This window comes from Populus euphratica, unplaced genomic scaffold, assembly GCF_000495115.2.
Source record: "Populus euphratica unplaced genomic scaffold, PopEup_1.0 scaffold138.1, whole genome shotgun sequence".
Classification (NCBI taxonomy): domain Eukaryota; kingdom Viridiplantae; phylum Streptophyta; class Magnoliopsida; order Malpighiales; family Salicaceae; genus Populus; species Populus euphratica.
This window is the reverse complement of record NW_011500027.1, coordinates 249,195-275,110: the sequence shown is the minus strand read 5'-3', so window position 1 is coordinate 275,110 and position 25,916 is coordinate 249,195. Positions and strand designations below refer to the sequence as shown.

General features: G+C 34.9%; 1 protein-coding gene across 4 annotated transcripts; it reads right to left on the bottom strand.

Moving 5' to 3' along the window:
• Positions 1-220: 220 nt before the first annotated feature.
• ABCA1 (ATP-binding cassette A1) lies at positions 221-25,285 on the bottom strand. Of its 4 annotated transcripts, XM_011049771.1 has the most exons (40): positions 25,070-25,285; positions 24,619-24,698; positions 24,218-24,386; positions 23,834-23,916; positions 23,498-23,714; positions 22,612-22,841; positions 22,461-22,521; positions 22,212-22,298; positions 21,590-21,822; positions 21,342-21,456; positions 21,160-21,249; positions 20,106-20,326; positions 19,913-20,025; positions 18,841-18,947; positions 18,645-18,707; positions 17,237-17,323; positions 16,831-16,929; positions 16,568-16,752; positions 14,830-14,884; positions 14,651-14,722; positions 13,621-14,328; positions 13,305-13,483; positions 12,483-12,693; positions 11,419-11,502; positions 10,119-10,160; positions 9,928-10,024; positions 6,458-6,585; positions 6,259-6,363; positions 5,625-5,771; positions 5,141-5,398; positions 4,912-5,044; positions 4,671-4,750; positions 4,449-4,556; positions 4,066-4,216; positions 3,070-3,206; positions 2,907-2,981; positions 2,468-2,771; positions 1,946-2,079; positions 689-747; positions 221-602 (listed from the first exon to the last, which is right to left on the bottom strand). In XM_011049771.1, exons 1-40 carry the CDS (start codon positions 25,154-25,156, stop codon positions 521-523), a joined length of 5,676 nt encoding a protein of 1,891 aa, XP_011048073.1. In that variant the 5' UTR covers positions 25,157-25,285; the 3' UTR covers positions 221-520. The 4 variants fall into 4 exon arrangements, with proteins under 4 accessions (XP_011048073.1, XP_011048074.1, XP_011048075.1 ...); XM_011049772.1 differs by lacking the exons at positions 24,619-24,698; positions 25,070-25,285 and having other exon boundaries at positions 23,498-23,760; positions 24,218-24,309; XM_011049773.1 differs by lacking the exons at positions 22,612-22,841; positions 23,498-23,714; positions 23,834-23,916; ... (1 more) ...; positions 24,619-24,698; positions 25,070-25,285 and having other exon boundaries at positions 22,456-22,515.
• Positions 25,286-25,916: the final 631 nt, after the last annotated feature.

Sequence of the window (25,916 nt, the reverse complement as noted above, 5' to 3'; positions counted from 1 at the left end):
ATATCGGCAATTTTGACTGAGAGAGAGCATATTCTAAAGAATAAAGGATTGTGATGGACGAGTTACGGTACAGGGAAAAACGTCAGGACAATATTGATCGACTGTTACGAACACTGATCACATATTTCAACGGCAAAGCATAATAAATTTTTATCTGAGCTTTCCCGACCACAGCTTAATTACCGGAGTTCTCAAATAGTGAAAACCAAAAGCACTACTTGAGCACGAAATATCACTTAACATGCTCCGAGACGGGTCCACTGTATCCCATGCAACAAGTAAATTGCACGAGCAGATCAATATTAGTTTGTTCTTATGATAAACAATTTCATACACCAGAGCTAGCGGGATATTAATGTTCTGGGTTTAACTATGTACATACAATTTCGACTGTTATTATTTACAAACTATTAAATTGTTCTTTTTTTAACAGAAGGAGAAGCATATCTCTGCTCATACATACAACCCATCTGAAAAAAAATTAGGGGCATAAAAACAGTGTTGAGAATTTGAAGTTACCTCAACAACTTGCTGCAAAATGATTAAAAATGGTCTCAAGTGTTGACTGGCTGATACTGTATTCTGCTATGCCCAGTTGATTTCTGGAGTAAAGAATACCTATTGAGTTTAAACTCACCAAGAAAAGAGAAAAAAGAGCATTAATTTAAGATGTAGTGGTGTACTTCACCTATTTTGTTCGACGTGTCCAAAAACATCTGCAAGCGATAGGTCCTTACTATATGGCAACTGCAATAAAAATTGAGCCGGTCAGTACCTGCAGAGGCCATTCTGGACTGCTGGAAGAGAAATGGATGCAACTCACACACATGAGAGCTTGCCTGCGGGCATGCACGCACAAGAAACACACCCCTCACCCTCATGATAAGAAAGGAATGCATCCTCATTGGCATAAATTGCTTAGGTATATTAGTAGTTGGTATATTGCGAGACCTCTACTACTTAGGAATGCCCAAAATCTGTAGTTAAACACCCAAGCATTTTTCATGTTTCAAACTAAAATGCTTGGTATCTTAACTTGTTTTTTCTATCACCATTCTTTCTCTAACACTGACGTGAAACTGATTGAGTTGCAAGTGAAACAGATAAATTGAAATGAATTCTTTGCAACTTAAATCAATCAATTTCTATCATCAAACTGATATAAAGAAAATTATATCAAAGGATTTTCTTTTCAAATTTATGATTCATTCACCAGGAACCTAACAATCCTGATTCTTATTTGGGTTTCATAAAGCCTAAAATGGAATTGAAAGAATAAAGTAGAAGGCTCCTGATAAACAAAATCAGAGCTTATGGCTTTTATTTATTATTTTTTTCCACTTTAGTGTTTCAGGCTACATGGGAAAGAATAAGATTGGAAGAATGAAGTGTACAGCTCCTGATTAACAGAACCTCCATGCATCCTTATATCATCCTTCTGGTTTCAAGAGCCTAGGTCTTTTATTTATTTATTCTGGCTTGATTGATTCATGCTTGCACCTACATTCTTTAATAGTAGCACCTAATTTCTCCTTCCATCGGTATTTTAATTCTGAACACTTGGAATTTGATATATTAACATGGAAGTGGATTTCACAAGGTTTAAGTACCTGGACTTCTACCATGAAATAACAATAGCAGTGTCAGGTCCTTTTCGCAATGGGAAAACATGCAACTACACTACACCACTTATTAACTAAAGGAATGAAATTCCATATATTTCATATTATTCCTGAAGAAATTAATATTAATGAAACAAGAATGAACTGGAATGGAAAAACAAAACCAGGACAAGAATTTCCAGTTTTATTCAATTTGCAGTCATCTAGAAGCACGTCAATAGTGAGTGAGCTGTGGATTAGTGAAATTATACCATTTCAAACATCAAAGGTGAAAAACTCCATGGACAAACTCAATAAGAACATGAAATCATTATGAAGTTTACCTGATATTTAACACTCAAACCATTGCAACCTTGAAATGCTGCCCCAGGAAAGGATGACAGGATAAATGAATCAATAGCAGAAAACTTCTCTATAGCTAACCACCACTCTGAAAATATTGGCAAAGGTATCCCACCTACAGAAACTCAAAAGCAAATCATAATACTTAGAATTGGAGAAAAGAATGGCTACTAGAAGTATGAAGCACCAAGCCACTAGCCACACAGAAATCAATAAACTAACTCAAAAAAGTACAGATTTTTGTAGATTTCCCATAGTGTTTTTTTTTTTTTTTTTTGAAAACTATACTATCAAGATTATAGATAAAGTCTACTTATGCATTGTTAACAAGAAAAATATATGGTGACAACTCATAACCATCATACTCGAAGAATGTGTAAGTTGGAACGAAACATAATGTGCTAAACACATAAATGGATTAGAATATATGGTGGTATGTGAAACTCCTAATTACAGAGGAAGAACAAGATGGACAGACAATCAATATGTTCACAGATTATTACCATCTCGAACCAACTGCTCTGATAACTGTTCACCAAAGACCCCATCAGAAATGGGTGTTGAAGATATAAGTGTCTTCACTCTTTCTTCATTTCCAAGCCAGCTTCCAATCAAAATAATCATTTCTTGAGACAAGCTGATCTCCATCACTGATGCATTTTCAGATGTAATGGAGTCAATTCTCCCAATGCAAACTTCAATGTCATCAAGTAAACTTCTTGGATGTGAAGGAATGTCGAAAAGTCTGCTTTGAATGGTTTGGCAAAGGTTTTCCAAATCTACAGAGCTGACTTCGGTAGGCTTAACCTGAGGGCACAGATGGAGAACTTAAAAAATCAGATCCAGTCTCTAGAAGGATTGTAAATGTAAGTTCCTGAATCTTTATTCATTCAAATTAACAACCTCAAAAAAAAGATCATTAATCTTTGAGTCATGACATACCTCTAGTTCAAGGTGATTTCCAAATTGTGTTTTCAAATGCTGAGGACTTCCAATGCATCTTAATCGGCCTCCAACCTTCAAAATTAGAACAGGAGAAAAACAAGTTCTGTCAATGGTCATTACCAGGTTTTTGAAGCTTGTGAAGCACTGAGTGAATTGGTACCATTATTCCTATTCGGGTGCACAGTGCTTGAGCTTCATTCATGCTGTGGGTAGTAAGAATTACTGCTGTCTTCCCTTGTCTGGTTGACAAACGAGATATGACTTCCCACATGAATCGTTTAGCAATAGGATCCATGCCTAAAATCAGTAATAATTAGTATCTGACACTCATTTGAGCTAAAGAAGAACAATAATGTTGAGTTATCGATGAATCAAAGATAATTTCCTACCGAGAACAACATTATTTCACTAAGGCTGGTTCTAGAGGACACTTTGAAAACAATGAAAAAAGAAGAAAAATTCTAGATCTAGTACAAGATGAAAACTCTCAGTTGAATTTAAAAAAATGGCTTGAATATTGCATGGAAAGGCAATTCAGAAAAGGTCTCGGGGTCAAAATATGTAAACTACATTTTCTTAGAAAGGAGCCAGTGCAACACACACTCGGGTTTGCTAGTCTCGATATTAGATTTAAATATGTTTTGTTTTCTGTAGAGCTCCTATAAACGTTGCAAAATTGTACATGAAGAAAATGCATCCAGAAAATATAAAGTAAGATGAGCCATTGCATTAGTATAAATTTGATGAAAGCTCAGTAATATCACTATTAACACAACAAATCAAGTCTTGAAACAAAAGAAAAATCACAAAATTGATCCAGATACCAGAATCCTAAATGCACACAACATATGGTGCACATTGAATTCAACTAGAGTTTGCACTGGTTAGATATGAAAATGTCTATGAAATCTAAAACTGGGACAGAGATGGGGGTTTAAGAAAGAAAATTATACTGCAAATTGAAAGCTTCATTCTCTACTTAGCAGAAGTGAATATATATGGATGGTGAAGTGTAAATGAAAGGTCAGCTATCTAAAGCAAGTGATGATTACAATGATTTCTGTATCATTATTTTTCAAGAATGTATTAATGGGGAAAAAACCAGCAACCCCTCCCCCAGGTGGAAATTTTCAATGCAAGGGATTGGTGCACTTACCTGTCGATGGCTCATCAAGAATTACAATAGGTGGATCTCCAATCATTGCAATTGCAACAGACAACTTGCGTTTGTTTCCCCCACTAAGAGTGAAAGATGGTTTGTTGGCATGCTTCAGCAAGTCAAACTCCACCAACTTTTCCATTACAACCTGCCCACAGGATTAAATGACTTGCAATGTCAGTTGGTGAGGTTTTTTTTCATGTAACTTATTTTGTATGTACAGACTTTTGCTTTGTACAGTAGTAAACTAGACATGAATCCTTGCAAATCAGGTTGGAGCACTTATTCACCCCATAAACTCTAGTTATAGCATTTGGAAATCATGAATAAACCACCAACTTAGGTTTACAGTACTCTTAAACTTGGAGTAATATACATACATCATCTATTCTGTAATCTGCAACTCCTTTTATTCTTGCATAAAGCTCAAGATGCTCTTGGACAGTTAAAAATTCCAATAGAGCATCAAACTGGGGACAATACCCAATCTGCAAATGATTGGTACAACATTGGCAAGTCAGAAAAATCTCAACCATATATCATCCAACAAGAATCTAACTTCTATCAAGAAAAGGAATAGAAACAGAGAAATTGAGGCATACATGCCGACGGGCAGCCTTGGGATTTGAACGCATGTCTTTACCAAAAATAAAAGCACTTCCATCAGTTGGGGATTCCTCTCCTGCAACAATTTGAAAAGGAAAAAAAAATTAATGAAGCATCAATTTAATGATTCTGTAAGAAAAGAGCCTCAGTTGAATAAATTAAAGAAACATTTATGACTAGTCACAGATATCTATCGAAGACATCAGATTATGTTACACGAAGAATAATGGAATATACCAGTTAACATTGACAATGTAGTCGTCTTCCCAGCTCCATTTGTTCCTAAAAAGCCAAAACATTCTCCTGCTTGAACTGAGAAAGTCAAAGAACGCACAGCAACTTTTGTACGATGTTTTTCTCCAGGATATACCTAAAACAGGGAAGAGAAATTGCTATAATACAGTAGTAGATTGTTGCAGTATCGGTATACATGAAACAACTGTTATAGAAAACAAATAGGAAATACCTTCCTAAGGTTACGCAAGTAGATGATAGCATTGTCAACGGAACCTGCAAGTACCCTATTTCTTTCTGTTTTCACATCTATGTCTTCATCAAAGTTGAGATCAACAGTTTCTGATGGAGATTTTAGAAGTGGTTCTAAATCATGAGTGTCATGATGGAGATTCATGATGCTCCTCCAATACCGCTTAATTCCTACTGGAGTCAATTTGTGAAAAGGCAACAGTTCCCACCCAAGTGTGAGAAGAAAGTAACCGATGCTCTGTCACAAGTGAGAGAACTGAATCAGCCCTAGTTCAACAGGAATGTAGGTATGGATAATAATTATTTTTTTCATTCCCCTTCAATGTCACAAGCTAAGCTTCTCATTATTAGAGAAAAAAGGTTTTTAATGAGCACATCTCACTACCACCAAAAACTTGCCAGGATGTAACTTTAAAGTTAAAAACATTATAGCAGAAGGAGGGGGGGGGTATTAAAAAGTTCACCTCAAAGCCGAGATAACAAAGGGAAGCACCAGTTACATTCCAGTCAAAAACTGCATTACTAGATTTATCTTTCATCCCTTGTCTTAGAAGAGCCAGTGAAGCGAGTCCATCAGCGAAGCAAAATCCTGGTGATAATCTGAAGAAGTTCTGATAAAGCATATAAAAATGTCAGGGAAATGACTGTCAGCTATGCAGCACTTGCAGAAGAATTCTCTAATTTTATGCAATGCACTATGTTTTTCCAGTTTGGTGTGGTGAGACAGGTGGAAGTGCAAAGTTTACAAAAATCTCTCTTTTCTGATGCAACTATTGCAGGATGGATAGGTTTATGCTCAAGGATGTGAAGAAAGAAGAGTTACACATCCTATTCATTAACTCAAACCATCCTGTCTCCCTCAACACCCCAAAATAACATGAGATAAATAAAGGTCCTAAAAGGCTTAAAGATGTAGAACATTGTGATAGCTTAAATGAAGTTTGGATATGCTTGATTCTTATAGTTCAAGTTTCTGAATGGAACAAAACCCTTTCTGCCTCTTGTAATGCCTGCTTAGATGTCTTGACATTTGATTGGTTTGAGAAATGCCATGTATGGTCAATACAAAAGCATCTGACTCTGGGGAAAGGAATCAACCTTTAGCAAATTATTTGCACTTGCTGTTGTTTGTATAAGGCCCATGATAAATGAGATAACCATGAGAATCAACCCAGTGAAAAAGTGGACCAACAGAACCACATTCTGCACGTACAGTAAAAACATCAACATTCACTTTGGAGAAAAATTAATGGCATGGAAGTCAGGAAAACTGAATCAGGGAGTGACAGAGCACTACCTGAGCCATAGAGTGTTCAGAAAAGCAGAAGGTAAGGCAATATGTTGAAGAAGCAATTGCTAGTCCATACTCTAAGAACATGAGGAAAGTTGGCAAGAAGCAATCCTTTCCAATAAACTGGTCCAGACCTACAGGCCGAAATTAATATTGTCAGCAAGTAATATTTACCATAATATATGACTGTAAAAAAAAGGTAAAATTTGAGGCAGTCATGGCTGGATGGTGTTTCATCCAGAGCCAATTCAGTAACAAACGTAACCAAAGAAACTTTTCTCCTAGTTTGCCATAGTTATGCAGAGAAGTATTCACAAGTGTTATAAACAACAGCATTCAATTTCCAGTACTGTCTAACTCCCACAATTATGTGGAAACTGGAATTTGAATGGAAGTATGCCTGTAGGTATAAAAGATTCCCAATTAGATATTTTATCCACAATCTTAAGAAATGGTCATCACTCAGCATGGGTGGAACCTAGAAAAGAATGGGTAGAAACAAGAAAATAAGTAACAAAATATGGTAATAGCATGCTCCTGTAAAATCCCTTTAAACTCATTCAAGAATTCTTTCAAAATAGAATATCAAATATATACATCCATTGCCATGTTCATATGAACACCCAGCAAAATGCCTAACGTCGAATGCATCAATCAATATGCTAACCGATAGTACTTATAGAAGTGAGAAACCCTATTTTAGCAAGAGACTTTCAGACCAAAAAATAGACTCCTGAAATTAGTTGAAAAATAAAGAAAATGCAATTGCACTCTTTAGCTTGGTAACTCGCGGAGTATAGCGTGGATAGAAGCTAGGGTTCTCAAGCTCATCACAGACCTATGCTGTAGAGAAATTTAAGAAAAAACTCTAGTGTTTTATTATAAGTTTGAATAATAATATTCATCCAAAAATAAACTATACATTCTTATTTATACTAGTCCTAAAATCCTTTATAAGAAAGGATTCTTAATGAAAACTTAACTAGCTAATAGAATACATCTAACATTAGAATTTCTAAATAGTAAAATAATAATTAAATTAAAAGTTTTAGGATAAATAGAAAAACAAATTCAAATACGGTAAGGTAAATAAATACAATCTCACACACTAACGTCTGAGCCTTATTTAAAGGTCTCTCAATCTCTGATCATCATGAAGTTCTAACCTAATAGGAAACAGAGCCTTCATAATCTTTTGTCAAAATTTCAACTTTATCCAACAATCAAATTATGAGTTATGCTTGATTTACCAAAATGCGTTTTGGATTCTTCTCAAACCCCTCAAAACCTAAAAATCTTAAAACATTTATGAAATAATGCAATAAACTTTTCTATGCCAAGAATATGGAAGAAATTTCCCCACATCAGCCTTTTCTATTTCTGAAAAACTTGTCCTCGAGTTATTTGTCAAAAATTAAACATTTCCACTCCAAATGAACAAATATTTTGAATATAGTATTGAAGCTAACATATTCACAAAATAGCATGTCCATGACCGGTGAGCTTTAAATTTTAATTTTTGATATGAGCATGCTAAAGAAAACTCCATGTTTAATGTTATAATTTTTCGTTCCTATGAAGTCCACTTGGAGTTCCTTCACACATTCTTTTTCTTCGAACTTGACCTCATCATCATCTATAACTTTCAATACTCCAACTTCTGTATCTAAGAAAAATACAAGATAATCTTTCATAATATTTTTACGAGAATTGTCAAAAAATTTCATGTCCTCCATGTCCTTACTTGCAAGATCTTGATCCATTATTGAAAGATCATCATCTACCAGTAGCTTCTCCAACTTCAGGTCAAAAGACTGAAATTGTTTGCTAACACCCTCTTTGATCACGTTATCTTCAACATGATTAGATAACTTTGAAATTTTGCTTTCACTGAACTCCTTCATGTTTTTTCTCCTTGCCTTTTGAGAAGGTTGAACATAAGACAAATAATAAGAAACTATTTGCTTTATCTACCCAATGTAAAACATCTTCATAATCATCTTATATAAACTCCAAATGATTGTCTCAAATTTTGCCAAGATGAAATTAAAGGCATACCAATACGAGTTCTAAAGTCTATAAATTCAAACTACCATTCTTTAACACCAAAAGAAAATTGTGTACAAGTCCTACTTTTTATGATAAGTAACCTTGTTGAAATAAAAGTAAGATTCCAACTCTACTAACCACTTAATAAATCTTTTCTTCAAAAATCTCCCATTGTAGAATGAAATCTCATCAAATTCAGGAATGGGTCTAGGGTTTGGCCTACCTCGAGATAAGTCTCCAAACAAGTTTATCTTCTGTTCTCGATCCCTGTCTACATTACCCATTAGTTGAGCTAGATATACTATGGTTTGCTCCGAACAATTAAACCTTTGTTCCCAACAATCTAGTTTTTGCTCTTGAGCCCGTACAACACCCTAAAGGGCCTCAACTCCCACATCGCAAAACAGGTCGCTACTGTCTTCGTCTATCAAAGAGGTCAACTACTCTAATATCAATTGATGTAGCGTAAAGCGTTAACGAAAGCTAAGGTTCTCATGTCCTAAAGTTACAAACCTAAGTTGTATGGGAATTTAGAGAAAACTCTCTGGTGTTTCATTAAAAGTCTGAATAATAATCTTCATATGAAAATAAACTAGATATCCTTTTTTATATTAACCCTAAAATCTTTTATAGAAAATGATTCATAATTAAAACGCTTACGTGACTAATATAATCCATCTAGTATTAGGATTCCAAAATAGAAAAATCCTAATTAAATTAAAATTCCTAAACTAAATAGAAAAAAATAATCCAAATGCAATAAGGTAAATAAAGACAATCTAGCATAGTAACTCCGGGCCTTATTTGAAGATCTTTCTTATCTCCGATCATCGTGAAATTTTAACCCAATAAGAAAAAGAACCTTAAAAATATTCTATTAAAATTTCAGTTCAATCCAACGATCAGATTAAAAGATATATTTGATTTACCAAACCGCGTCTTGAACTCTTCTCAAACTCCTCAAAACCTAAAAATTTTAATCAATAATGAAATAATGCTATACACATTATGATGCTAAAAATATGGAAGAAATTTCCCCACGTCACACCATGTCCATAAGAAATCAGTCTAGAAATTAATCTAATATTGACATGCATCCTAGTAAAACACCAAGTTACACAATTTAGCATTTCAATATTTGATATAGCCAACGTACTTATAGAAAGTAAGATTAGCATATCATACCATAGCATGAACATATATCGATACATCTAATAAGACAACTTAAGCATCTGAACTACTAGTATGTTGCCAAACATTTTTAGCGGTCTATAACTAGAAATTGAAAAATAAATTAATAGCATTTTGGTTATATGCATAAAGTCAATAACCAATGTGAATGGCATAAATGTGACCAAGCCAAATTCATAAACCTAAATTAAGTTCCTTAGAAGTATATAGATAGGAATGAGAGCCTAGAAACATACCAAAAATATAGAACAGTAAGAGAGCAAAAGATGAAGGAATTAAGAAGCTAATGAAGTCCCAGATGTATGTAGAAACCCAATATGAAAGTACAGAAACCTGAGAGGAAGGACATTATTATAATGTTAGTTTTTTAAATATATTTCCAGTAAGCAAAATGTCATGAGCTGACACCTCTAAAATATGAACGTACCCCACTAATCAATTGTTGGTGCTTTGCCTTAACTTCACGTTCCTGCATCAAGCTAGATATTATGAAATACTTCCCATGGAAAAAAAATGAAAAAAATGCAAATATTTATTTCATTGATGTTAGCAACTAGGCATAAAAACAGACTGTCATAAAAATAGATTAGGTGAAGTAGTTTTGATATTGATCAATGCATGAATTTCAAGCAAGAATAAACTCAGCTAGACATGCAGTTATTTTAGTAGCTGTATATAACTGGTAAGAGTTATAATAAGTACAAGGTCAAATAAGCCACGAGAAATAATAGTGGTAGTGAAAAGCCAAACAACATATAATGCTCGGAAGCCAAAAGAACCTTGAACTTTTTTTAGTTGTTTTAAAATGAAAAGCAAAACATATAAGTGAGGTTGGGTGGGCACCACATTTAGAGTTGTATATACGTTATGTTGGACCAATAACATCTCTACATGTTGTTTAATGAATTGTAACTATATTTCAAAAAACAAAATAAGTTCCTTAAACCAAAATAACTCTTTTAGAGTTGAGTCATCTATTTATCACAAGAAATGTAAGACTGGCAATGGAGGAATTTGCAAATGAAGCAAAAAAGAGGTAAATATTATGGGGCAGGAGAGGACTGGAGGACCATAATCCCATCAAGATGAATAATGCAATTCCCTTTGGTGCAAGGATTTAACACTACCAGACCACCTACTAACTTGTAAAGAAACATCCTAAACTGATGAAATATCAAGAATAAGCACGTTTTTTTTAAAAAAAAAAAAAACATTAAGGCCTCAACTTCAATTTTCCAAAGACAACAAATTTACTGTCACCACCAAATTAAAGTTGTCAATATACATTCTAGTAACAAATCACATTATAATGCCATCTAAAATCTCAGAAATGAAACAAGGCCAACAGCACATGGAAAAAATTATAATAAAATGCTCATTAAAAGAATTCAATAAAGTTGCATGCTAATAAGTGAAATTTTGTTGTTGACATTATCAGATAGGATGCTTATTCTAACTCTTTAGCTTATTACCATGAGTGAGTCCTAAAACAAATTGAACCACATCTGGACCCATCTGAAATCTTATACAAGATTCCAAGTGACTGAAATTTATCCACAACAACTTCATTGACTACAAACAATTGTTCCAAGAAGCATAATACACTAAAATATAACTATCTTTTTGCCAGCAAAACTACCACATGCCCACCCAGTAGAGAGAGACAGTAAAGCTGTGAAGAAAAGTGCTTAGACTAAACATTTCCCAATAGAGTTCAGATATAATACCTTCACAATGGCAACTGCGAATGAAGCAGGAATGAATGAGAAGGCGATATTGACAATAATTGCAGCAGAAAAGGCATCCAAATCCTACATACTCACAAGATAATGCAATAAATTCAAGCATTGTCTAAATGGAACTGTTCTGAGAGAGTGATAGAAAGAGTAAATGCCAACAAAGGCACTCCTACATCATGATGTGAAGAACTTCGTACAATATAACATCAAACAAATCTCAAGGTTCCATTTTGTTATAATTAGAAATAAAACCTGTTCAAATTTCACAATGTCTCAGTATAACTCTTCCCTCAAGTTGAAATTGAATTATAAAGCCTATAGTTCTCCATTCATAACATAATTGGATGCCATGTATCACAGGATAGCAACTGAATACACAATAATAAATGCAAGAGATTGTGTCCCCAATCAAGCATGTAGAATTCTTCCCTAGTACAGCACACCCACCCCACCTCGCCCCACATTTTAAACCTCCAGTATCCATATGACAAATGTTCTAAATATGATAAACATATTCAGACACAGATTTTTCAGATTATATAATGACATAGTTTTTTAAACCCGGCCCGGTGGCTGACCCGGTCCAAGGCCCGGGTTCCGGGTTTTGACCGGGTCACCGGGTTTTGACCGGGTCGAACAGGTCGGCCGGGTCAATTTCTATTTTAAAAAAAATTCAAAACGACGTCGTTTTAATAAAAAAATAAATAAAAGTCAACGGGTTACCACCGGGTTTTTGACCGGGTTTTGCCGGGTCGTCCGGGTTTCCGGGTCAACCCGCCGGGTCATAGCTTACCTTATTTTTTCATCAACCCGGCCCGGTTCCAGCCCCGGGTCGGCCGGGTCCCGGGTCAACCCGCCTGGCCGGGCCGGGTTTTAAAACTATGTATAATGATTTCCGTCCCCCAATGGCTTTCCTTCAACATAATTTTCTTTATAGTATTCTCAATACCTGGGATAGAAATCTATAAAAAGAAGTCTAATCCATATGGATCAAGCTTTGCTGTCAGCCATTAGAAGGCTTGAAAACATCTAGCATGAGAAAGGAAACATACATGATGTTGTAAGTGCTGGCTTTTGGTCATCGGCAGAGGGTGGTTGCGTGTTTGAATTGTCATATTTTGATCACCAGTAGCAAGCCTCAAAATCGCAGCATTCATTATATTGATAAAGGTTGGAGCAGCATGCTGACAGGAACTGTTGTGTAGAATGGTATATCCCAAGCTTCCATCATCATGTTGTTTATCCATCACAACAGCCCCATACCTGCACATGATAATATATCATGAAATGAAAAGGAGGCATCTGATCAATAAGCCATGCATGGAAGATATAATCAACCAGAAGTTCCAACTGCTTTTCTTGGCAAAAAGTGTTATACCATAAATTGGTTGTGTCCCAAATTAACAGTTCAATTTAGGAGAAATATCAGTTTACTATCCATTGAAAATCTAAACACATTGTTTAGACAGGTACAATTGAGAAACTACATTCTGGACCAGCAGGGGATACCATTGTTTAGACAAGTACAATTGACTAACAGAGTGGTTGCATAAAAGGTGACAATATATGACACCAGCCCAAACCCAGTGAAAAAAAAATACATTTAATAGTTATGCTATTACCTGTGGCTTTGTGAAAAGATATATAGGCTCCATATACAAGGATTTAGATGCTTACACCATTTATTTTATGAAAGAAAAGAATAGATATTGCAAACTTTAGTTCTGCAAAAGTTTCACAATGGTTTGAAAAACTGAAACATGATGAAGCTGGCAAGAAGATTGATTACAGATAATAAATGAAGAAATGTTAAAATGCAATTCAGAAAACTGTATAAGAGAGTGAAAAGAAATTCAGAGTTCAGGTCAACACACCTTGACTGATAGGATTCATTAAAGCTAGACATTAAAAATTCACTCATAGAAAGTAAAACCGGTCCCAAAGTTGGTCCTGCTGCCTTGATTGCATCAGCCAATTCCCTCTCTGCATCAGGGAATCTGTATGCACTCTGTCTAAAGTTTTGAATCCACCCCCCTTTAATATATCCAGCAACCTGCATTTAGCAGCTTTGAAGATCTCAAATGTTCCCCAAAGGAAGTTCACCAGCCAGTCATATTTTATGACTTCAAAGGCTGTGAAAACAGCATACATAACAACAGACAGAAGAAGAAAAGAATAAGATCTACAAACCTCTTTTGCAATAGGCAAGGATAGATCAAAAGGAATTGGACCACCACCACCACCACCACTTAAGAGAGGATTAAAATGTGAAGTTGTTAGAGTAACAGACTGCTGATCAGGATGTGACTTAAGCTTGAGAAAAAGAAGACCAAAAAGCAAGAAAATGGCAGGAATTAGAAGTTGGAAAACAATTGTTTTCCTATCTCTCCGAGCAGATATAGCCCTCTTTATGAATAATGCCTTAGTATGCTGCCAAAATGTTGATCTTGAAATCATACAGCAGCTACAGCACTGCATACCTAAGAAATTGATGAAATTTAAGATTGCGGCGGCCATTAAACCAGAGAATCTCCCCACCATGGCAGATATGAATCCAATAATCTTTTTATAATTTCCCAAAATTTTTGCATCAAAAATTGTTTCGGAAGGGCGATTGTCATAAGCTGCAGGAACTGTAGAGTTAGATGAAAGAATGTTGTTTCTGTCCACGAAATCATCAGTTTCATCATACCCGCATCCTGCAACTCTCAGGAATACCTCTTCCAGAGTTGTGACTGAAATACCATAACTTTCAATGCCAGGATAACTTTTGTCCTCACTGCTACTCATTTCTGATTTAGAAATTGATCTTCTCATGCAACTTTCAATTTCCCTAAACATGCTTTCAAAAGAAACCGATGATGCCAAAGGCAGCTTGAAAGAAATCTCAGTTCCAACCTGGGGAGAGAGCAAACCACAGATGAAAATTAAAAAAGGAAGATCATCAGGGATAACATATGAATAGCATCATGAATACACGAGGAATCTTTTGGGAAACAAGTAAACTTAGAACATGCATGCATGCATGCATGCATGCGAGTGCTAGAAAATAATAAATCAAATTCAGAAGCTTAATTCCAAACACATTAAGATAAACAACTCCGAAGCAATCAGGGGGTTTTTGAAAAATTCTTCATAAACTCTATTCTTATATGTGCATCTTAACAGGTCCTGAGATAGGACAGCTTAAGAAATGTCCAATGCATGTCAAAGTTGATACCTCGCTCACACATGTTGCAGATGGAACATGGCGGTAAACAATATCAGAAGCCACAGAAGCAGTAGGTGACGACTGAAAGAAAAGAGAAAAAATAACATCATCCAATAGTTTGGTGATGAAGACCATTATACATGAGCATTAAGAAGTTTCATTGAAAAATATCAGATTGAGGAGCTGACCTTCACTAATGTAAGGGTATAACCAACCCCATACTGATGCTTCAAAAATAGGGAGCTGTTAAAACCAAAGATTGATATGTAAACATCTGAACTAACAATTATTCTACATAATACAAACTGTCATTTTTTTTTAACAATTTACAGAATCTTGGATCAAAACGAAGGTGCATAGCATTAAAAAAAGAGGGAAAAGGAACAAAAACATTGATATGGTGTAGTATGCTCTGGATATGACATAATAAAAGTAACAACTATATCAAGCCAATTTGTTAAAGACACAAATGGCCAATTATTCTACCAAAGTTAGCCAACCAAGATTTATCAAGGCATGATCTTGAAAGAAGCGCTCACATAAAAATCAGAGGAAAGCTTGCTTAAAAATGATTTCTCAGAGGTCACAGTAGGAATACTTTGATCCAGCTTTTAACAAAAGCACCAGTCAAAGTTTCATAAGGGATATTGGACAATCACCAAGAAGAGGGCAATTACTTCTCAAAAAAAAGCTACATCTGGTATCAGAATCAGATTAAATGGTGAAATCCATGGCTCTATTAAGCTTATGTTGTCTAGCTGGGAAGAGAATTTATGGAATCGCAGCACAAACCAGAATTTCCCATATAGAAAATTAATTATTGCAGTTATTTTCTAGCCTCTACGGAGTCTAGACAAGAGAGAAAAATTAGAAATAGTAATGACGACTGGAAATTATGCATTGTTCTGTAATCATTTGGCAATCATCTTATACAGGTTTTCACGTGTCAAGAGGACGTTCTTTATACAAGATGTATAGATTCTAAGAACACAAAAGATTATGAAGTGTATGGTGCACCGAATAACAGATCTGCCAATATATTTAAGAAATGATCAAATTAATCCAAACCAACAAAAAAGGGCCTTGCCTTATACTCTCTCTAACCACTAAAAGGGGCAAAATTCCCAAGATTTTATCACCAAAACCATCTAAACTTCTTTTCATTCACCACTTTAATCAATCATTCTCCATAACTGTAGGATTCTTGTATTTTGTCTCTTACTACATCCCAAAAAATGAAGACTAAAATAAAATATTCCTCGAAGTTTTGCTCAATCCCTTTCTTTGTTTTCAGTGAGTTTACCAGAAAGCCCCTAATCCATATATTAGTTGATCAAGTATTTATTATATTTTTTATATATGACGCCTGCAATTTATGATGCCTGCTCATAAATTGCAGGGTCTTGATAAAAATTTTCTTTAAAACTTTTTCCTCTACAAGGAACAGAGGATGATACGTGACAATAAGGTAGCACTCATGATGCGGTGGCACAAAAAAGGGAACCTTGGTGAAGAATTTGCACTGGAAAAAAAAAACTATTTTTTTCTAAAATGAAACTGCCAGGGAGCTGCCGATCAAAATTTCATGTCCAATGAGAACTTGCCAAAGTATACAAACAAAAATTTCAAAACACAAAGCTGCTTAAGAAATGTTCATGACATTGCATCGATAGCATCATGCGAGCCTGCACTCAATGAAAAGAAGGTATGCTACCTTCACCATGCTTGAAATCCAATATAAACCAATCATTTATTTCTAGATGTTTTTAGTTCCATTTTCTGGGGAAGGTATATAAATCAAGCATCAGAAATGTGACATCTGTCCTACTCTTAAACTGCTATTTGCCCACTAACAAAATAGTTTCTGAAAATAATGAGGTTTCGTTGACCCAAGAAAATATCAGATAATGGTCTAAAAGAATTTACCTTCCACAGCATTTCAAGGATCCATTAGCCATGATAGCTATCCGATCTCCTAGTTCATCAGCTTCATCCATCGAGTGTGTTGTAAGTAAGATTATCCTGCCCTTCTTTATTCTTTTTATTAACTGCCACGTCAAGCGCATTGAGTATGGATCCATCCCACTCGTAGGTTCGTCAAGAATTACGACCTGTGATAGACTAATGAGAAATGGTTCCTCACAATTTCAACAACAAGAAACAAGAACATGCTTTCATATTTAAATCACCTTGCTATTTCCTATCAGTGCAATTCCCAGAGATAATTTCCTCTTCATGCCACCAGAAAGAGCCCTCACAGCAGTATTGACCTTATCAGCCAGACCCACCTAAACACCACAAAACAATTTTTTTTCAATTTTTTAACTAAGAAAAAGTTCATTCTCCAAGCTCCTACTGCATACCAAAACTTGCACTCAAGCTAAGAAAATGTAGAATATCAAATGTGTAAAGGAAGCCAAAAAAAGGAGTGCATGTATCAGTTCAAGGTTGACTGAATGTTATATGCATCCAGGCTTAAGAAGAAGGGATGCTATATGTAGGCTAACTTACAAAATAAACATTATTGATTGACATAATTCAAAATATTGAGTGAAATATGAAGGACAGATCCAAATTAAATGAAGACAAACTCACTTCATTGACCATATCAGTTACGATCCTCTCCAAAATATCTTCCTTCACACCCTTCAATGCAGCAAAAATTTCTAAATGTTCTCTCACCTGGATAAAGTAATTAACCAATTCAAACTTAATCAATCTCCAAAATTCAGCATCTACCATCTCAAGCAAAAAAAAAGAGAGATCCATTTAATTTATCAGTCAAACAAATCCTGGAATAAAAATTGGAAATCGAAAGATAGCAACTAAAGAAAATCAGTTATTTATCAACTTGTCCAAGAATGAGTTTTTACGGAGACATCAGCAATAGAGATAGTGCCATAACCACTAACAGGTTCATCTAGTTGTGGTCATAGATGAAATAGTTGATTCAAGTACAAGATTAAGCACCATGACTTTCGGAGGTAGCATTGTTCATTGAGAATGAAAATTCCACAATAAGAACTCAAGGAATTTTTCCCTCCCTCACTGTCCATGAATCTGAGTTGTGAACCTCCATAAGAATTTAAAGGAATCTCAACTGGCACTTCCATGCAACTAAAGAACCCACATTATTTCTCAGATTTGTGTTCCTATTAGATGAATAGGGGGCAAGGACCGAGCCAAACTTAAGCATGATTTTTTCCTTTGAGATTATGTGAAAAGCTGGTGAGAATTCTGGCATCCTTCCATCCTAATTAAGCATTAAATTGTACCATGAATTTAGTCGTACTCATACTGTTATGGTTCTAACAGCAATGAATTGTACCTGATCCACAGCTACAATTACAATCCTAACAGAAAAGATTCAGTCCACTTGCAACCAAAGTGCCATGAAGGTGTCTTAATAATCATGGACAAAAACAGCTAACAGATAGATTAAATGAGAAATGAATTGGAAGATACAGATAGTAAAGGATGGATCAGCTGTTATCAAATCTACAGCATTTATTAGTTAAAATACTATATACTTCATATTACAATTAGCAGACGGCTTGATGCATATGAGTGGATTATAACCTTTGAGATCCAGTCATATATAAAAATTTAGCAACATCACCGCAATCATATCTCTTAAGAAATTGATATTTGCTATTACATTTCTCAAGTTCCAGAATACGCATGCGACAGGCACAATAGATATTCCAACTATTCCATTTCATCATGAGCACAAACTAAATATGAAAGCGGTTAAAGAACAACAAAACTTCTTATACTACACTTGAAAGGGCAAGTGTTGTAATTGACAAGTTTAAAGACAAAATATGGTCAGGATAGTTCAATTTTCTTAATGTGTCCACGCAAATAACTAGTCCAAAACTTCGGCTGCATGTAATATCCAGGTAGCATGAAGAAGAAACAAACACTTATTGTCAGCATTAGAGAGTACTAAATGTATATTGTATGGCACAAATTGAAAAAACAAAACATGCTTCTTACTTACAGTCAATTCTGGAAAAAGGATATCATTTTGAGGGCAGACACCCAGTCCATTCCGTATCTCATCCTATGAAAGATTACAAATTGAATAATATAAATAGAGTAAATGATGAATTAGGTTACTTAGCAGCCCATTCAAACAGAGGAGCCGCAAAGGCAAAAGGGAAAAGGTAGTTTGAGAAAAAGAAAACATAATTTACCATGTCTGTTGTGATATTCTTTCCAAATACTAAAGCATCCCCAGAAGTAGGAGGAAGAAGACCAACAAGCATTGAAATTGTTGTGCTTTTTCCAGCTCCATTATGTCCTTGAAAATGATAATTTTATATCAGAACAGCAAAAATGTTATCCTCCAAAATGATAAATAAGGTTTCCCTCTTTTCCATAAAAAGCTACAGTACCCAGAGTAATGCATCTGCATTTCATGGAGAAAAACCCAAGCACATACATGTATTTTAGGACTGATAAGAAATTCACTTCTCAAATAATTTCTTTCAACACTTTGTCAGCTTAGTTAATGTTCACAGAGAGGGTATTAGATTCCAAGGGATCTACCTGGAAGGAGTCTCAAAGCATTATGACTTGCAAGAAATGACCAAGTCTCTTGACAATCTAATCAAGCAAGAGTTTGGGGGTGTCTGTGGATATCATTGAGGATAAAAATTGTCTATTACTGGTAGATGTTAAGTCAATTATATAATGAGATTCCTCATGCAGGTACCTTGAAAGATGACCAGAAGAACAATGTCTTTTTAAACAAGGTACTCTACACTCGTAACAATTTATCCCATTAAGTGGGAAAAAGAGGTATCTTTTCTCTATAAATAAGAGAGCTATCCTATATATGGTGGACAGAATGGAGCTGGTTAACTTGAGTGACACAAGACCAGTAACTCGTTGCCCTTCCAAATTAACAATTGACTATCAGGGCAGTTAAATATGATCCAATGATTCTTCAGGTTTTAACCTTGAGAGATCAGATTCATAAAGCTTCTTTTATACAACTACTATTTATTTTATTAAGGGGAAAAAAGAAAAAACACTGAACAATCTCACTTATAAAGCCATTTTAGAAGTGTAGGATTCACAGAGCTCATATCAGAAATGCAAGTGTCACAGACTCAAACAGAATACATATTATCAGAAAAACAACTGTAATTGGTAGAAAATCATCATTTTAATTTTCAGGTATCAAACTAGGAGTTAGAATAAATACAAAAGACAAAGCATGAGACAGAAATGAAGGAGAACCAAGTGAATTACACAACCAACCTAGAAGAGCAAGAATCTGATTTTCATATAAGGTAAGCTGCAAAGAATTGACAGCACAACAGTTTCCCCTTTTAGAAGCATACACCTTACGCAGATTCCTAATCTGGATGCATCTAAAAATTGAACAAAGAAAATGTAAGGAGAATATTCATTATCCACTGCAAACAGAGATAGCTTCATATTTAGCGAGTACCTTTTATCAAGTTCTTGTTGCTTCATATCTAAGCTTATCGCTTCAACAGCAGGTTCATGGGTATTATTTCCTAAAAAGCTTGCCCTTTCATTGGAAATCTCATCGTTAAAGTTGGATTCTAAACTGGAACCATGATGTTTGACAAAATTATTCTTCCTCCAGAAGCACTTCTGGAATAAGAAGTTCCATGGGTAACTCATCCCATTTTCCCTGGGAAGGACCTGATAAGATGACTGATATCAGTAAGGTTCAGAACACATGCAATAGCATAAAAAGCATGCTAAATATAGCTGCCAACAAACAAGAATTCAGGGTGTGTACTTCTCTATGGATCATAGATGATACAATCTAACTGTTTCCCTTTTCTGATAGGTGAAATAACCATAATCAATTACAGCAATACCTACCAGATGAGAAAAACCACTTAATGCATATATTAATGCATTAAAATTACATGACACGGAGCATAACTTTTCAGTTGCTATGATTTTCTTCCACACAACAGGCATAGAAGAACTTCAATTATGGCAATGCGTAGCTGTTCAGTAAAGCCACTTGATGTGTCACTAATTAGTTAACAAAACTATCAAAATTACATGACTAGGGACATAACTTTTAAATAGTTATGATTTTATTCAATATATATTAAGCTGTGAAAAAGATCCATGTGCATGTATATAAAATGTTCATAATTACTAGAAAACTTGATACTCAACCAAGATAATTCACCATTCCCAACATTATACAAATCTTGACAGAAAGACAAGAAGCCCGCTTAAAACAGTTCTTAAACGGTCAACAATACTGGCACAACAAACTTTACAATCTAAGAGAAACCGATGTTCACAGGATCAACATAAACCAGAAACAGATCATTCCATGTAACCAAGCAAGAAAACCCCGCTGGACAAGGGATGTTAACCCTACCAATGACAGAATAAATGTCCCAAAACTATCTTTTGCCAGTACAACATACAGTAAAGGAAGAGACTATACCCATAAGAGTAGAGTATAACACTTCTTCCATGAAAGAAAAAGAGTTTAAGAGATGTACCTTATCAAGGTACAGGCCAATAGCACAGTATATCAATGTGTCAAATAACATCATCAGAAGACAGACCAAAAAATTCACCCCAGATGACTCCTGCACCAATATTGTCTAAAAAGTTTAGAAGCACATAAAAAGGCTTCTAAAATAATCAAAAGCAAAGGAAGAACTCCAAATACAGAATATACCCGCCATATGTTGCTCCAGCGAAGTCCAACATGAGCACGCTCGTAATCGGCAAAGTTAATTGATCCGAGAGCAAAGGCTGTAGGTGATAGCAAAGAGGCAAGGACCTTCAATATCCTATAGGTACAAAACATTAGATAAATATTGCCTGCGTTATAAAATATGAGAACTTGCAATAAATGCAACTAGGAAGAAAATGTTCTTCGTTAAACTCTGCCAGAACAAAATTGTTCATAGCATGAGTACTTACATAGGGACAGCCGGGTCATTGACAGTGTAATAAGGAAAGAAGGCCCCAAAAAACGAAAGGGTACCAACTGCCACTGCTGTTTTTGCTCGTGTGAAGAATGTAGATATCAAAAAGGACAGCATAATTGCACTGAGTCCAAATGAAAAAAAATACACAAACACCACTGACTTGTCGCTGTACTTGAAAAGGTTATTCAAGGTGCAAGCTGTAATAATCCCAGATGAAATTGCAAACTGCCAAAGTACCAAACTACCAAAAATGAGAAACAGGCTATTCAATACTAAACAGCTTCGCCAAGGGTGAAGCATTTCTAATTTCTAGCAGAACTCGAGCCTAAAAACATGTTAACATAGCTTAAGCCATTGAACACCTTCACTGGAACCTTTCATGGCATTTAATCATGGACTGCCAACCAAAAGAAGAACAAAATATTGCAAATTAAACATGTGTACATGCATGCATGCACGCACGCAATTTGCATTCATACAATATCTTTTTTTTTCTCACATTAGATAGAATGGCATCGATTGCATCAAGTTATAATGCAAGTCTTTCAAAACAAGCAAGTAAGGACATGCAATAGTGGTGATTCAATCCAAAGACATAAGGAAAACCTGTTCACCTGCAAAGCATATGTAATAAACCAAGAAAGATGGAATATCCCATCTTTCAAGCCCATCATGTAGAGACCTTCTCTTATCTTTTGTTCCTGAAACATTAAAAATCAAGGATGCACTAAGAACAAACACTAACATTGACTATGCATTTCTCTATTTAAAAATGTCAAAATAAGAAAAAGATACAACAAAAGCAAGAAAATCATACAGATATAGAGTAAACTTAATGCTAACTATCATAGCCATTACCAAACCTTCTCGAACACAGAATAACTGATAAGGCCAGAGATTGGGTAGAGAAATCCCAAAAGATACCTGCTTATGCAATTCCAGGAAAACAAAAAAAAAATCCTAATTAACAAAGATAATAGAAAACTTTGAAACCTTAGGGGTAAAAACACATACAATACTCCCATGACGCTCTTGATAATTGACTGAAATTGATCATCGGTATATTCACGTGTTGGAAAGGGAGCGATTCTAATTTTTGAAGGGCTAAATTTTGTCCATGGCAACTTGAGCGAGGAAGATTTGTTGAATGAATTGGACGATGGCAGTTCTATATGTTCAGTTGAAGACTCAGTTTCAGTTTGCTGAGAGGCAAATATTATGAATGAATCCACTACCTGCTGAAGCTGCAGAAAGCATGGAAGCTCAACCTTGTTAATTTACTCTTTGAAAAGTGTACGGCATTCCCCGCACAATTTGTAAAGAAAAATCTAAAGCATAAAAGGATAAATTAGAGAATCTGTACAGGATTAATAAAAGAGTTCCAATGTCAGGTGCTTGTATATTTAGCCAATTATGCAAGACATTTTTAGTTTTGAGCATAAAAGATTGTCTCAACATTATGAGGTTCCAAAATTCAAAATCAAGATTATAACATACAATCTAACTAAACAATAGCGATAGTGCCAAATGTCTGATCCAAATACTTACGAAGAACTTCAAACATGTAAAGCTATTTTCACTAAGGTATGAAATTTCAATTATTCTTTCCAAACAATTTTGTCCAATCTTCTTCAAGTTCCCCAGAAAAATAAGCAGTGCATGATAACCATGAATGGAAGGAGCTATAGCTGAAATTTGAAAGCAAAATCCATAAATGTTTCAAACTACAACAGCCACGGTTGGTACATGGACAAGCAAAAATAATTTAATAAGAAGTAACTTATAACAAACCTAGACGACATTCAAAGCAAAAAACAATTACCGGCACATGTAAGAAGCAAATAAATATTTGTGGACTGCAGGAAGAAAAAGCAACTTGAGAAGAAATAAGTAAACATACAGTGAAAAAAGCACTGGAGCTGTATTGCATGGTCGGTATTATATTAACACCCAGTTCCAAGTCATTGAGATAAGGTCCATTCACATCCATTATGGTTCTAACATCAGGAAACCCAGAGAAAGCCCATGTGTGGTTAAGCCGTATACTGTAATCAAATAGCTGAGGACCTTGATTATGAAATACTACCGCTCCTTTGATTTTTGGATTTGAGCAATTCCTAAGGAAAAGTGGGGAAAGACCATCATGGATGTCAATGCCACAGCCTAAAACCATAATAAAAATGAATTGAATCCATGAGGAATGAACTTTTACCAGAATGCCAAGGGTACAACTTACTTGACTTGACTGCAGGTGCCATAAAGATCAGAGGTTAAATATGTTTCCAACTCGAGTTCATCTTTGTAGATCAGAGAAACTTGCTGAAATTACAAAATCAAATCCATGAATCTCTCGGTCACAAAGGCCCTAATCATAAACAGAGGCGGCGGCGGCAACGATAACAATAACAACAACAACAACAACAACAATAACAACAGAGGCTATCCAGGCCTTCTCCATAGACCACACTACATGAAACCTTTGATGGATGTCATACAGAAAAGTATAGAAGTATAACGCACACATACACAAGTAAACCCACATTTTGAGAGTACATCCTTGTTTGGAGGGTACAAAAATGTTTTTAACCTGCAAAATCACTAAAAGATGTTCAACGGGTACCTGCAGTAGAGGGAACTTGATTGACATTAAGTTAATCATCGTCCTTGTTTCTTCTTTATCTGGTGCAAAAGCCAAAAACTCTCCCCTCACCAGCAATGCCTCCAAAACTTCTTGAAAATTCGGGGACATACCCTTTCCTACTTCTACAAGCATATTTTCCTTTATATACCTGAAACAATTCAACACCCCCACAACAACATTTACTTCCCACGACATCATAAAGAGCTAATTCCACAACATAAACATGAAATTAAAAATTTGCTATACTTATTCTCTGTATTTGGCTTAAACTAACAAGGTAGAAACAATTTTCAAAACTCTTCATAGTGTTTTGTCACTGAATTATAACCAGCGAAGTAGCATTGAAATTTAAATCACAGTGAAAGTTGAAGATAACTTACGCCTGCGCAGGGTGAATTTGCAAATCAACTCTTGTCCGCACCGCTATTAGCAGTAACATTACAATTGTAGGAAGCAAGATCTGCAAAATCAAAAGCAAATTTTAACAAAGAAAGAAAGAAAACAAACAAACAAACAATTCATCCTATTAACGGACAGTTAAAAAATGAGAAGAACATAAAAAACTCGCATCAATTTGAACAAAAGAAACCAGATACTTGATTCAAGCACAAGGAAATTATAAAATAAAAACAAAAATCAAGAAACAGCACATAAGTGATGATCAATAATTAGAAGCATGTGAAATAAAAAAGAAAAACACAAGAATCGTATAATTTAATCAAAAGTAAGAGAAAAATCAAATAAAACTTCAGTCAAATTCGAAGAAAATCGAGAAAATTCAAGATCAAATTGAAAAATATTAAACCTGAACTAGACTAAAAATAAAATTACCTCAGCAGAAGTGATAAAAGGATGGCGAATTTTGAGAAGCCAATTCTTACGAAGCATAGCCTTCAACTGCCTCGTTGAGTTCCCCATACTTCAGTTTTCTTCTTTCAATTTCCTCTCTTTCTCTCTCTACAAAACCCTAAGGACTGGAAGCAGCTATTAGAGAGAGACGAGGTGGCGAGAGGGAGACGAAAGTGCAAGGGAAGGTGTTGCTGGTAAAAAGTCCGTGAGGTTTAAATTATTATTTTTTTAATATTTTAAAATTATTTTAATGTGTTAATACAAAAATAAATTTAAAAAAAATTATTTTAATATATTAAAATGAAAATACTGTTTAGAAAGAGTACCGCTGGAAAATTGCACTCACACCGAAGAAGGGCTGCGAAATTGAAATATTTTTATTTATTTAAGGCATGAGTGAGTTTATTTATTTATTTAGTTGCTAAGTATCTTTATGGGTGTTATAAAAGTTATTACTTCGTACACCAGAGTACTGGTGTTTTGATTGGATTGGGTGATTGGTCACAGTGTAAGGGGCCATGGATTCTTACTTTATTGCCCTTTTTTATTATTATTGTTTGGATAAAGCTTTATTTAGGAGCCTCCACGAAGGTGGTCAAAGTTGGCAAGTAGCAGAAAATGGTTGGGTCATTCAGCGGCAAACCACGTCACTAAAATATTAACAAATTATTTTAATTTATTAATATTAAAAATAATTTTAAAAAAATAAAAAAAATTATTTCAATATAAAAAATATTTTTAAAAATAACTACAACTAAACTCTTAATAAATATATTAAGGAATCCTAGTTCAAAATAAATACACTATTTTCTTTGTAATAATAACATAA

Excerpts from the sequence above, each read along its gene's own strand:
- ABCA1 (XM_011049771.1), bottom strand. The coding sequence starts at position 25,156 with ATGGGGAACTCAACGAGGCAGTTGAAGGCTATGCTTCGTAAGAATTGG. Across the intron at positions 14,723-14,829 it reads ATACCCTTACATTAGTGAAG|TCGTCACCTACTGCTTCTGT; the intron begins GTCAGCTCCTCA and ends CTTTTCTTTCAG. Across the intron at positions 11,503-12,482 it reads GCCAGCACTTACAACATCAT|GATTTGGATGCCTTTTCTGC; the intron begins GTATGTTTCCTT and ends GTGAGTATGTAG.